General features: G+C 33.1%; 1 protein-coding gene across 1 annotated transcript; it reads left to right on the top strand.

The window, feature by feature from the left end:
* The first annotated feature begins 397 nt into the window (after positions 1–397).
* On the top strand, positions 398–12800 carry LOC128546912 (T-cell-specific guanine nucleotide triphosphate-binding protein 2-like). The gene is made up of 2 exons (XM_053518315.1): positions 398–1062; positions 10349–12800. The coding sequence occupies exon 2, from the start codon at positions 10386–10388 to the stop codon at positions 11493–11495; it is 1110 nt and encodes a 369-aa protein (XP_053374290.1). The 5' UTR covers positions 398–1062; positions 10349–10385; the 3' UTR covers positions 11496–12800.
* The last annotated feature ends 289 nt before the right edge of the window (positions 12801–13089 follow it).

The raw sequence follows: 13089 nt of genomic DNA, 5'->3' as shown, positions 1-13089 counted from the left end.
TGACGCCTGAATTTCATATCGGGTGCGTGACGTAATTCAGTGTGTGTTGTTGCACTATTGTTTTTCTATTTAAATCAGTATTGTCAATCCTATTCAGGCTGTTGAACATATTTATGATATTTACATAATATTTATAAGTGTAGACGCATTTTGTAATAAAAAGGTTATTATCTTTGCATCGGGAAATATGCACTCTTTCTTCATCGGAGAAATATTGCGCTCCTAAAGTCGCGCAATATTTCCGCTGGAGAACTCGTGCATATTTCCCGATACAAAGCTAATAACCTCTAAATATTGTTCCAGAAATGTACGTCCCTTGTGGCATTTATGAAAACAAACTATTAATCTTACATAGATTTCCTTTTTTTTCAGACGATATCATGTAGCTGTCATTGGTTACTATGGGTCGGGAAAAACTTCGTTCATTAATTCCATGGAAGGTATGCTACCTGCAATGGACATCAAACGAATAGAAGTAGATGGTGATCAAGCGAAAGTCATTGCCGAAAAGCGAAAGAATAATTACCATTATAGAAGTCAAGATGACAGGGATCAAATGCTTTTTTGGGAATTCTCTGCTGAAAAGATGTATAAGTCTGACTGTATCTATGCGCTTGAATATACGATATTTAAAACTGATCCAGTATGTTTTTTGTACAAAAGCAGACTTACTGAAGATGACATGCGGCTCCTGACGTATTTGCATAAATTATGCCAAAACGTGCTGATTATTCGAACGGGTATCGATAAAGATGTCTGTAATTATAAAAAAAGTCATCAGCAAACTCACAAACAGAAAGATATTCTTAGTATAATGCAGAAATATATGCTTTGGCACAAACGTATACTTGAACAGTCAGGACGATCAGGACACAAAATTGAAACGTTTTTTATTTCAAATGATTAAAGAAGTCCATACGACCTAAAGGAGTTAACAGACACATTAGTAATCAGTTGTCGCAACTCAGGAGACTCATCAAATCGGGAATCACGACTTCTTCGATGTGAAATCGATAGTGTTTTGCATCAGTTTACTTCTGCCAATAGAGAAAGTGGAGACTGGTATGTATTTCGTCAGCAGTATGGAATGCAAGTTGTGAGTCTGTCACCTGTTATTTTAATTTCGATTGATAGGACTGTTACATATGATATTCTAGCGTCTACACTTAAACCTAATTAGATCCCTAAATTTTAAATAAATTAACCAATCCCATGATACACAGATTTCTGAACATTGAGATTAAATATTCAATTCACATCTTGCGTTTAACTAAAATGAAGACGCTTTAATCGCAAACCTGTTGCAAGACCTTTAAGTCATAAAGTGCAAAAAGTGCACATTATTAAATCATACATTAACGATTTGTATGACCTCCATTACATTTTATGTAATCCCAAGGCTTGTCCAATTCGAACGACATGATGGTATTGTGGTGGACCTGGCTGTATATTGAATATACCGCCAGCTCTCTGAACAAATGCACAATATTTCATTTTTGCATACACAGTGATTGTCTAGTACTTGTTTGTGAAAGCATTTATTCAAAATACAGTTGAAACTCGGTATCTAAAATTCAAAGGGATTGAGCGTTTACTTAGAGATAACCGAAATTAAACTTAAATCAATATATTGAACACATGATGACGCATTGGAATAATATAAATATATTCGAAATAACCGTAATTTTGAGATAAGTGAGTTCACGTTAACACACCTCTCAAAAATATCTGGTTAGAAAATGTCATGTAAACCTACATAAATGATATTGGTAAATATATTTTCATGACACCAATTTTCCGAGCATTTGTTCAGTATTTTATACTATATGATACTGCAAAAGCATGTTTTTTAAAATAAGTGTATTATAAGCAATCGGTTTTATTGTGATAATATTTCAAAATAACTGACACAGGTAGCAACGTGTGATTAGACATTCGTGATATTTTCGTTGAAACGTGATGTATAAAGTACTTGGCTTAGTTTCGTCCATTCTTTATCAAATTTTCTACGCGACTAACGCTTTCGAGTTTTCATCACAGGTACTACCTTCAACGCTCTTTATCACTTTATTTGCATTTTTGTTTACAATTACAAATTAATTGATGTTTCTTGAAGAATTCTGAAGAATTTGATATTGAGCCAGACGAGTTTCCCTGTCAGCACTTTTGATCAGTTCAATTTTAAACAAAAGACATAAAGTGTCTCATTGATTTCGAAGTAATAACTGGAAGGCAGTTATACATAGGAGAGATCGCCATGACGTCACACATTTTCTGTTCATCTGATGGTGGACAAAACAAATGTTTTACATGGTTTGTGTATGGGATCGGAATTTTTAAATCTTAATAACTTTTCGCTCATTATTGGATTTTCAAAATTCAAGTTTTGAAATACTTACAATTTTCATATTTTCGTATTTAAATATCTTTTTAAAATGAATAATGTCATATACAGATCAGCTCACGCGGAAAACCCATTCTACTCGATCCTCGGAGGTTGACCAAAACGAGTACCAAGGCTCCGACTCGAAGTTTCTTCGAGTCAGCCATTTTCCGTTAAGGAATTTCGCTATCTTACTCCGAGGATTTATGCGAAGTCACTTGAAGGAAATCCTCGAAGTGACTCAAGATGAAACGGAATACATACCTATATTGGTTTCTTTTGTTTCTGAGTCACTTGAAGGAATTCCTTCGAGTGACTCCGAGACGAATAATTAATTACCTGTACAAATTTAAAAGGGCCTTCGAGTAACTTTGAGGACAGATTTCAGATTACTCGGAGCAGGGTGATTATATTTAAATAGTGATAAGCGAAATAACACAGTATTTGTAATTAAAAAAAAAATACTGTAGTAAATACTTTAAAATATTTTTTTTTCTGTTTACTTAATAATATGATATTTCATCTCTTTTTGAGTGGATACTGTGGTAGTACTTTTATCCTATTTATAATTCCTTCCAAATAAAAACATTAAAGAAAGACCATTTTTATAATGAAAATTAATCATTACTCCTATAATTTTAATTAATTAATAAAGGTCACGTTTCTTTCACGGCCATTATCTTAACGTTTATCTAGTCTTATATAGTTTCTAATTTAGTCCATTTTACATCAATTTGTTTCTAAATCTAATTTGCACTATCAGAAACTATTTCAATATAATATTTAACAAATCACTATTTTTAACGGCAGTTATTTGAAATTTTATTTTGTTTTATATAATTCTTAATACTTATCAATTTACTTTTCTAGCGGGCGTATTTTCAAAGTTGATCTAGTTATAAATTTTTCATAATTTAGTGCATTTTCATGACTTTATTTCTAAATTAAATTCGCAAAGTCAGAAAGCAGTTTCCTTTAACGGCAAAATCTGTTTAATTATATATGATTAATAATTTAGTCCGTTCTACATAAAGTTACTTCTAAATCTAATTCGCATGTATTTCAGTATCATACTAAACAATTAACTTTTAGCGGGTGTTATTTTAAAGTTTATATATTTATAAATTATTCTTAATTTTGTGCGTAAATTAGCCCGCCCGCTTAGCTCAATAGGTAAGAGCGTTGGTCTACGGATCGCGGGGTCGCGAGTTCGATCCTCGGGCGGGGCCTGTGTTCTCCGTGACTATTTGATAAACGACATTGTGTCTGAAATCATTAGTCCTCCACCTCTGATAATTCATGTGGGGAAGTTGGCAGTTACTTGCGAAGAACAGGTTTGTACTGGTACAGAATCCAGGAACACTGGTTAGGTGAACTGCCCGCCGTTACATGACTGAAATACTGTTGATACGGCGTTAAAACCAAAACGAAACAAATTAAACGACTTTTTCCTAAATTCAATTCGCAAAGTCAGAAAATACTTAAGTATCAAAGTTTAACAAATTACTTGAAATCGGCACTCGAAATGACCGATTTATTGTTTATTACAGACTCGGAGTCGCGCGGAGTGGCCATAAAATACCCGAAATCATTATAGTGTTACCTGTATAATCTCGACTCGGAGTTCCGTCAAGTAACTTCTCGGAATGACTCGACGAAATTCCGCTTAAGTAATTAAACTATAACAGTCGGTACTCCGAGTCAGAATTAGGCAGTACTCGGAGGAATTCATCGCTATGCAAGATTTTTTCTTCGAGGAAAAGCGGAAAGTGGGTTTTCCGCGTGAGCTGATCTGTAAGTTAAATAGCGGCCAAGTGATGTAACTTTTTTCTTTTAGAAAAACAGTGTAAGTTAAGCGTTCATAATTAGTCCATTTTATTTCTAAATAATAATTAAAAGTAATGAATAAATTGCTTGCTTTATAACTTTTCCGTTGATCAAATATATATATATATGATGTTTTGTCTTTTAAGTGAGTTTAGGCCGTTAGAAAAACATCACTGTTTACAAAAAACATGAACGTTCGGCATCTGCACACCCGGTCAATGTCTTATCAGTTCTTAATATAGAAAATACGACGGATTTGTATACAAACACGAACTCTCCTATACCATGCCAACTGCAATATATATTCATGAGAAAATTTACAATTACATATTTATTTAGTGAACGAACTATGAAATATAAAAATGAAATCTGATATGTTCACAGCTAAAAATATCAAGTATATTTTAATGGTAAGAAACTGTGAAATCAGTACATACAATAAATGAACAAAAAAGGGTACGAGCCCCTTTTTTGGATCTGGGCCGATTTGGGCTCCCATTTAACTGATGATGTTGTTACTTTCAGAAGAATGCGTATGTTTACTAAAATAATAGTAATAATCTGCAGAGGTCATTATTTAAGAAGGTAGGTCACCTTGATATTTGTCTTTGCGCATGTCCAACCGAAAAATAACGAGACGATTTACGACGAGGTTTACGACACACTAAATATGTTTGTAAATCCATTCTTCTGAAAGATAATCATAACCCGTCTCATATTTGATGCTTTATGGTTTAATAATGCAGAAATAATTAATACATTGCCGCAGAAACGCTTCAAAACATTGTTGACTTAAAATGACGTCATTGACGTTATGACGTTACGTGTCAGTTACCGCGCAAAATTAATAGCTTTTACATTGAAACAACGTTATTCTGTGCATTTTCTTTATTTGAACTATTTTCAAACAGCCATGTTATGCTGGGATATTATTGATGAATCTTTCGCTCTGAATAAGGATGTAGTTATTGATGATAGTAACTGATGTTATTGGGAATATAGTTGGATGAAAGTTATTTATTATGGCCATTTTCAAATAAATATCGGGCAGTTTAATTTGTAATACATATTTTTCAGTTTTCGTTGATCCGTTGATAATTTGTAACTCATATACTAAAACTAAGCTTTCAAACTGTTCAAATTTCTGTAGAAAATTGTGGTTTCTTGAATTAAATTGATGTTAAATGTAAACGAAGTCCGTATGTAAAATTCAAAAGCGTTGACACTGGTCTACTTAAGGAACACTGCGTCAGCTTTTTATTTGAGTTTCAACAATATCAATGAGGCTAATAGCAGCATACAGAAAAATGACAGACGAGTGGTACTGCTGTTAATACTTTAAGCTGTGAAATTATTTAGATGAATGTAAATAACTCGAAAATATTACTTACATTAGAAAGAAAATGTTTTAAAGCTACATTAACAAAAAAGATATTTTTGTTTATTTTTTTTTTATAAAAGAACTACGATGAAATGCAAGATATAAGGTATTTTGAACATCTGTGTTGGCATAGTTACCTTAAACTTTAAGAAAGTGCTTGGTATTTTGCTAATAATATTACCAAAATATTCCATGTTGGTCATTAAAAAAATGACACTGAAGCCGTCGAAATAACCCGTTTTCATCCATAATTGTTGGAAAATGAATGAAAATGCGTTACCATGGAAACACGAGCTCCGCGACATATACATTTTAAGGTTATGTTTGAAAGTTAACAGGCATATTAGTAAAATTATCAATTATGTAGACTTCTACGGATAACAATGAAACTGAAATACACCGAACAGTGTTAAATATCCGTTTTTTCCTTCTTCTTTCCATATAAAATATCTTGGGATGGTTATGTATTCAAACGTAAATAAAAATTGTACTTGAAGGGACAGAGAGAAAGGAAATTGAGATTGTAGCAGTTGAAACATTAAATTACACGAAATACAAAAGCATTGCTGCGGTTCAACAAATTTGAATTTATCCTGGTAAAAAGGTAAACTACATTGTACCTCCTTGAAGAAAAATATATGTTTCAATGAATGATATTGTTCAAGAATAACACTAGCCTTACCTGGGTGTATACTAAATAAATCAGCCTAAATAGAATAAAGAAAGTTCCCATGACTAGCTTTTATTAGTGTATATACATGCACAACACATAATAGATAAATGCACATACCAATGGCAATAATGCCATAGAAACAGTTCATAATAAAGGAGATCAAACCCTAAAAGCTTTAAAACTCAAAATGAATTAGACATAGCATCTTTTTTGTTGACTCTGTTTATCACCAAATCAAAAGATGGGAAGAGAATGTATTTATATACAATATATACAAAGCAGCTCGTATTCTGTATCTATACAATAGAGAAATATATTTCCCATTTCGTTACCATCGCAACGTAGTGTAACACTGATATGTTTTGCCTTATTGCATATGTTTGTAAACATTATGATCCTTTTCTAACATTAAGAATCTATTCGAAACTCTGAATGCTTACAAAAATATTTCAGTAATGGAATAATTGTAAATGACCATGTCGTTACCAAGATAACATATTGAAAAAGCCAGAAGATTTGCTTTTGTTGCATTTTTTTGGAGGGGGTGGGGGGCGCTTAACTGTTTCTCTTTTTCAGATGTTTAAATACAATGTTTCAAACGGTAACACACATTTTGGCATATTTTTTATAGTTTTCTGATGTTAAAAGACTTAGCAATGTTGCAAAAGAAACACATAAACTCCTGTGGAAAATAAGTGTGAAGTTTTCTTTTGTTGCCTTGGTAACATTATTAAAAAGATAAACGTTTTACTTTTAGAAGAAACTGTTTAATATCATTTTCTGATGTTTAACGACCAATCGATTTGTAATTGACCGCCATCATTGCATTTTCCTTTTCAAGAAGACTATTTTCACTTTGTTTTATTGAAATACCCATTATAACAAAAATAATTTGTAGGAAAATTGTATGTACAAAACTGCATTATCATGGCTCGCCATAGGAAATTGACATTAGATTTTCATTTTCTCCTCTTCTGGAAGAGAGTGTTTTCAAACCCTGCAGGGTGTCCATGTGGTGATTAATGGTACACAATATCATTAAAGTAGGTCATCAATACTGTCACAGTAGTTAAGTTTATTAAAAGAAAAAGTAACAATGATACTGAATAATATTTTTTTTATTATATTCCCACATATCGGAGTTTTAAATCTATATCACATACAGTCAAACTTATCTATAAAGTCCACCCTTGGGAGAGCCAAAATGTGGTCTTTATTGTGAGGTGGACTTTATTCACAGGTTAAGATACACTGTAAATGTTAAAATGAGAAATAGATTATGTGGTCTTTAGAGCCATGTGGTCTCTGTTTGGAGGTGGTTTTTAACACATGTTTGACTGTACCAACAATTTTCGAAAATACATGACCGGCATTATACTGTTCTACATAACAATCAGCAACTTCTTAAAACAAACATGTATTTTGAACATTCAGGAGTCATAAAGATAACATAATTTTAAAAGTATGTTGAAAATATGTAAATAGCAGATACCAGACTGATATTATACATGATAACATGCCATAAAAGCACTATTATTCAAGTACATATATACACCTCATACAATTAGGAGCGTATTGGAGGAAATGGAATGCAATCAATCCAAATGTGCAATCATATATGCTTTTTAAAACTTTAGAACTTTTGAAGCTTTTACAAATATCTGAGAAAATATTAATATAACTTGGATTTTAAAACAAAGTTAACAACAAGAACTTGTGGCTTACCACATTCTAAAACAAGGCGTCCAGAGCCTTTAGGATTCATACTGAGTAAACATATATAATGACATATTACATTGGTATATATGTAAAGTAAAAAGTTCCTCTTTTGGAGTCTAATTACAGCTTATTTCACACAAAATATTACACGTCAAAACAACCTCTATATCAAATGAAAATATACAAGGGCTTATTCTTTAGTATGTTGTAAGCATCGACTTGTATTTTGTGTAAAGTCACGGGCTGTTTAGGATATATTTTGTGCAATGACAATGCACAGTATTTAATATATATATATACTGACTACTAACCAGCAGTTAGCTCAAGTATTTCTGGTTCTATTATTTATATCCAGTTGCTGGAACCCTAGCCACTTACCAAAACATTACACGTAAGAAATAAAAAAAATACAGATGCATGTATATGTCTGTTAATGAGCGTTTCTTTCAAACATTCAAACAATTATTAATGATGTTTGTATCGTTTTTATCATGTATTATAGTAGCATTATATATGATAAAACAATACAAATATGTTGAGCAACCAATTTTATCTACCTATGAATCTTAGGATGAACATCAATGAAAACACTTTCAAAACGCTGTGTCACAATGACACCTGTACAGCTTTGCAACCACTCACATCATAAATCACGCCAATACAAGTATACGCCAGATTGTATCTGTACTATTGACTATTGTACTATTGCACTAACACATTGCATTCTCTCCTTCTTCAGGGATCAAATCAATCCAGTCAAGCATAACTGTGCTTAAGTTTGATACTGTACAAATGAAGAACACCTACTCAGTCAGCCAGACATGGAATGGCCCTAACCGTTTTGGGGAACCCAGTGACAATAAACCCCTCAATCAGAAACAAAATTCAGAAATAATGTGTTATGAGAGGTTTACAAATATCCGGCTTCAGTATGGGAATAATTTATTTTGCGACACATAGCAATCTAACAAACAGTAACTCTGTACCTCTATTTCTCCGTCAACTTAACATTGTAGGGCATTTTTTTTTAAATGTTTTTATAATAGTATGTCTAAGCATTGATGTATATCATTTATCAAAGCAAGGGTTGCTATTGTGCAAAGTTTCAATATGAAGTGACCGAAATCGTCATTTTTGCGCAAATACCTACTCCCATGATGGTAGTTTAAATACACTTTATGTCAATACTTCTGATACCAGAGTACTAATAATGGCACGGTACATTTCCGTAATTTAAAGATTGCTTTAATGAAAACAGTCGTTTTTTCCACATTTGAGAACTCTGTTATTGTTTTTGTTATATATTTGGGGACCATCTGTCTATAAAAACGCTACGCCGCTTTTCTTTTGTTTTACATGTTTTTAATTAATGAACACTTTATTTTACATTTTCACTCATGGCTATGCCACTCGTGAATATATTTCATCTGGTATTCACTCGCTACAGGTATAACACTAAACAAACAAATATCTATCCTGTATGTCACTAAAGTCGCCATATGACCTTAAATTGTGTCGGTGCGACGTTAAACCCCCCCCCCCCAAAAAAAAAAAAAAAAAAAATGTATGTCACTAATACATGTACTAGTTATGACACAAAATACAATATATGCAAAGAACAAAATATGTACTGGTACTGATGATAAACTCGAACAGAAAATGAGGTTTTTTACATGTAACTTTTTTATTTCTGCAAATTGTAATCAATGGTCGATATCAAAATAAAGCTTAACATTTACTAAAAACTTTACATAATTCAAATTTATATTTAGTAAGAAAACTCACACGAAGTGAGGCCCTGAAACGGGTTTGTAAAATGGGGACTAAATGAACGTTGACTGATGATAAATTCGACCACTTTGTCATTTACAAAATTTTCTTCGTAGTGTTATATTGAAACTTTCCCCAAAAAGCGGCAACAGTCATTCCTGATCAAGTAATGAAAAGTGACCCAATGTCAGGCATTCATGTGGCAACAGTGAGCATGCGCAAAAATACACTCTCTTCCCTAGTAATTTTGGATAAATATTTTTTATATAAATAAATGTAAGTCATTTATTTATACAGAATATTTACCAATTTCGTTTTTGTTTACACCAGTTGGTGTTGTAAGTGGAAACTATTAGATGGTGTGTTCAGTTTTATAAATAACCGATTGCAATCGAATATTTCCAAGGTGGTCGACTTTATCATCTGTCCGGGTTTATCATCAGTACCAGTAGATCCGGAAAATGATTGATCATCACATGTGCTTTAATTTTATTTCATAATGTGTTTTCAAAAATCATATATATTTGCACCATTCTAAAATGTCAATGCATATGTTAGATTACCTAAAAAAAAACTAGAAATATTTCTAATTCAGGGGATGCAAAGGACCTGCTGCCAGTTGTAGAGAACAAATGTTTCAGAAAGCGATAAAGGCTAAAGATTTCTTTAGCAGCAAAGGGGTGGTAGGTTTGCACCAGTACTTGAAAGACGAACTAGAAACCTTGAAGAACGTCGACATCAACCTTGCTGTAACTGGGTCGTCAGGCACTGGCAAGTCGTCTTTCATCAATGCCGTTCGCAATTTGTCTGCGGATAACGAAGGTGCGGCAGAAGTAGGTGTAGTTGAAACTACAATGGAACCCAACAGTTTTGCCCATCCTTACAGACAAAATTTGAAACTATGGGACCTTCCTGGAGTAGGAACTGTAAGAGTGCCTAAGGACAGATATCTCAAGAACATCAGTTTTGAAAAGTATGATTTTGTCATCATTATGAGCAAATGCAGAATCACCGAAAATGAAGTATGGCTAGCACGAACACTGAATTCAATGAAATTGAGATTAGCTTTTGTTCGTACACATATTGACGACGATGTTGCAAATGAAAGACGTCAATTTCCAAAAAGGGATGATGTAATAACACGTATCAGATCAAACTGTGAAGTTGAGCTGCAAACAGCAAACTTGCCATTTATACCAGTTTTTTTGATAGACAACTTTGAGAAAAATGCTTATCCAGATTTCGCAAGATTAGAGCAGTACATGCTAAGCCAGTGCAATCTTCAAAAAAACGAAATCTTGTTATCTTGCATTTCTGACTTAGCACGAGATGTTATAGAAGCCAAGAAAAAACATATGAAAACTAGAATTCCTTCCATATGTGATGAAATAGCTAATATTGGTTCCTACGCAGAACAAAACAATCTTCTTAGACATGAACTGAATGAATTTAAGAGCTACTTTCACCTCGATCTGCCTTCCCTGAAAATTGACGTGATGTATACAAACTTTTCAGACGATGACATGCAAAATGTCTTAAACATTCTTGATGAAGAACCACCAGAAATAATTCAGTTAGTTGATGCACTGACATCAAGTACAAGAGGAATACCGATTTATGGAAAGTATAAGATAAAAAAAGCATGTCGCCACTTCTTAACTAGTTCCTTGAATAAGTTGGCTAAAATTTCAATTAAAACCACCGATACTATGGTTAGAGGAATGAAAATTCTACAGGAATAATTTTCCGCTGCTGGAAAAAGCCAAATCACACATCGTCACGTTCTCATTACCCATGTGAATAAAATGTTGTTACATCACTTTAAATGGTCTTATTGTAGTGTAAGGTGGTTGAAATTATAGATATTAATGATTTTGAAACAGAAGCTAACTTTCAGGACACAGCCAAAATATTAAATATATTGCTTAAATAGATAAGCTGAAAACTATTATGTAGAAGAATCATTTCTAAAACATAAATATGGGGGCCAATCTGACACGAGGGCGTAGTCGCGTGGTCGTCATTAGAATTGTAAATATGAAAAACCCAGGCTAAATATAAATTTACAAAATGTTGTAATTAAAGCTCAGATTGGCTAGCGGAAAGGTCGTCAGAACGAGGCTATCAAAAGCTCGTCTACAGATCCTATGCGTAGCGTAATAGGAGATGTACTTTAGTTAGACTGAAATTGGGGTATACATATCATCAAACTTTCAGTAAATCATTCTACACTTCAATAGGTTTATATGGCGAACTGGTTAAGGACACCCAGGGGCCCGTCCATGCCTGACGTAAGGGGAGATCATCGATGATCCTCCAGTAACAAAAGCTAGAAACGTTATCCTATGACTTATATAGAGACGGTATGACTACAAACTCAACACAAGCAAACAAATATGCCTCAAATTAAGTTCATGAATCTAAATTTGCCTTAAGTTTCTTACGAAAATACTGTTTGTGCCTTAATACTGAAAACTATAATACACTGATACTCATACATGATAGTACTTGTTTCAAGATATCGATTTACTTATTATATAAAATGAAGACATAGATCAGCTTTGATCATATCAACCAATCGAATAATCTGACTTATTAGGTTCCTTGCAAGTTTACTATTCGTTTGTTCCTGATATCTATATTTTCCTAAAATATGCATCATAATTTAAAACATGACTGTGTTGTTATTTTAGCATGCTACCTTTTTGTTACCACTGGACCAATACGTCAGCTCGCGTGCGTGAGTATAAGCGTAAGTTCATGTGTTTATTTTCCCTCGACCCCTTCAGACCATATGGGCAAGCAACACTTACGTGTACACAATTATTGCCATTTCCTTTATTTATTTATTTATTTATTGTCATGAATTTAAGTGTGTACCATAATTCTCTATTTTTGTCATTGTCAATACGCAAGAGATTAATTAAGTATACGATGGAAAAATGCCCCACAACTTAGGATAAAACTTGTTAAAGTGTTCAATAAACTCGGCGACGAAACACACAGACGCGTAAAAAGCGATTGGCTGATAAAAATGTCCGATAAAAGCGGTGGGTCTTTCAAAGCAGTGTTTTTCTTTCATAATGTACGCCATTATCTAATAGATGAACATATAGTGTGCAATGACGTAAAAATTAAAAAAGAAAAATGCTTTTCAATAAATTGTAAATAAACATTTAAGGTGTTGCTTTATTTGTTCCTTTCGGCGTTGTTGTGAACTTTGTGGTGGAAAGGAACATAGAACCGACGCAGTTGTCTAATGGGAACACTATTTGGACGGATTACACCAAACCGGAAGTGACTACTCAGTGTTACATGTGAAGTAGTCCAAAATGT

Source organism: Mercenaria mercenaria, chromosome 11, assembly GCF_021730395.1.
Source record: "Mercenaria mercenaria strain notata chromosome 11, MADL_Memer_1, whole genome shotgun sequence".
NCBI classification, from domain to species: domain Eukaryota; kingdom Metazoa; phylum Mollusca; class Bivalvia; order Venerida; family Veneridae; genus Mercenaria; species Mercenaria mercenaria.
This window is presented reverse-complemented; position numbering and strand designations above follow the sequence as displayed.

Bases quoted from the DNA above. Each gene is read 5' to 3' on its own strand.
- LOC128546912 (XM_053518315.1), top strand. From the start codon at position 10,386: ATGTTTCAGAAAGCGATAAAGGCTAAAGATTTCTTTAGCAGCAAAGGG.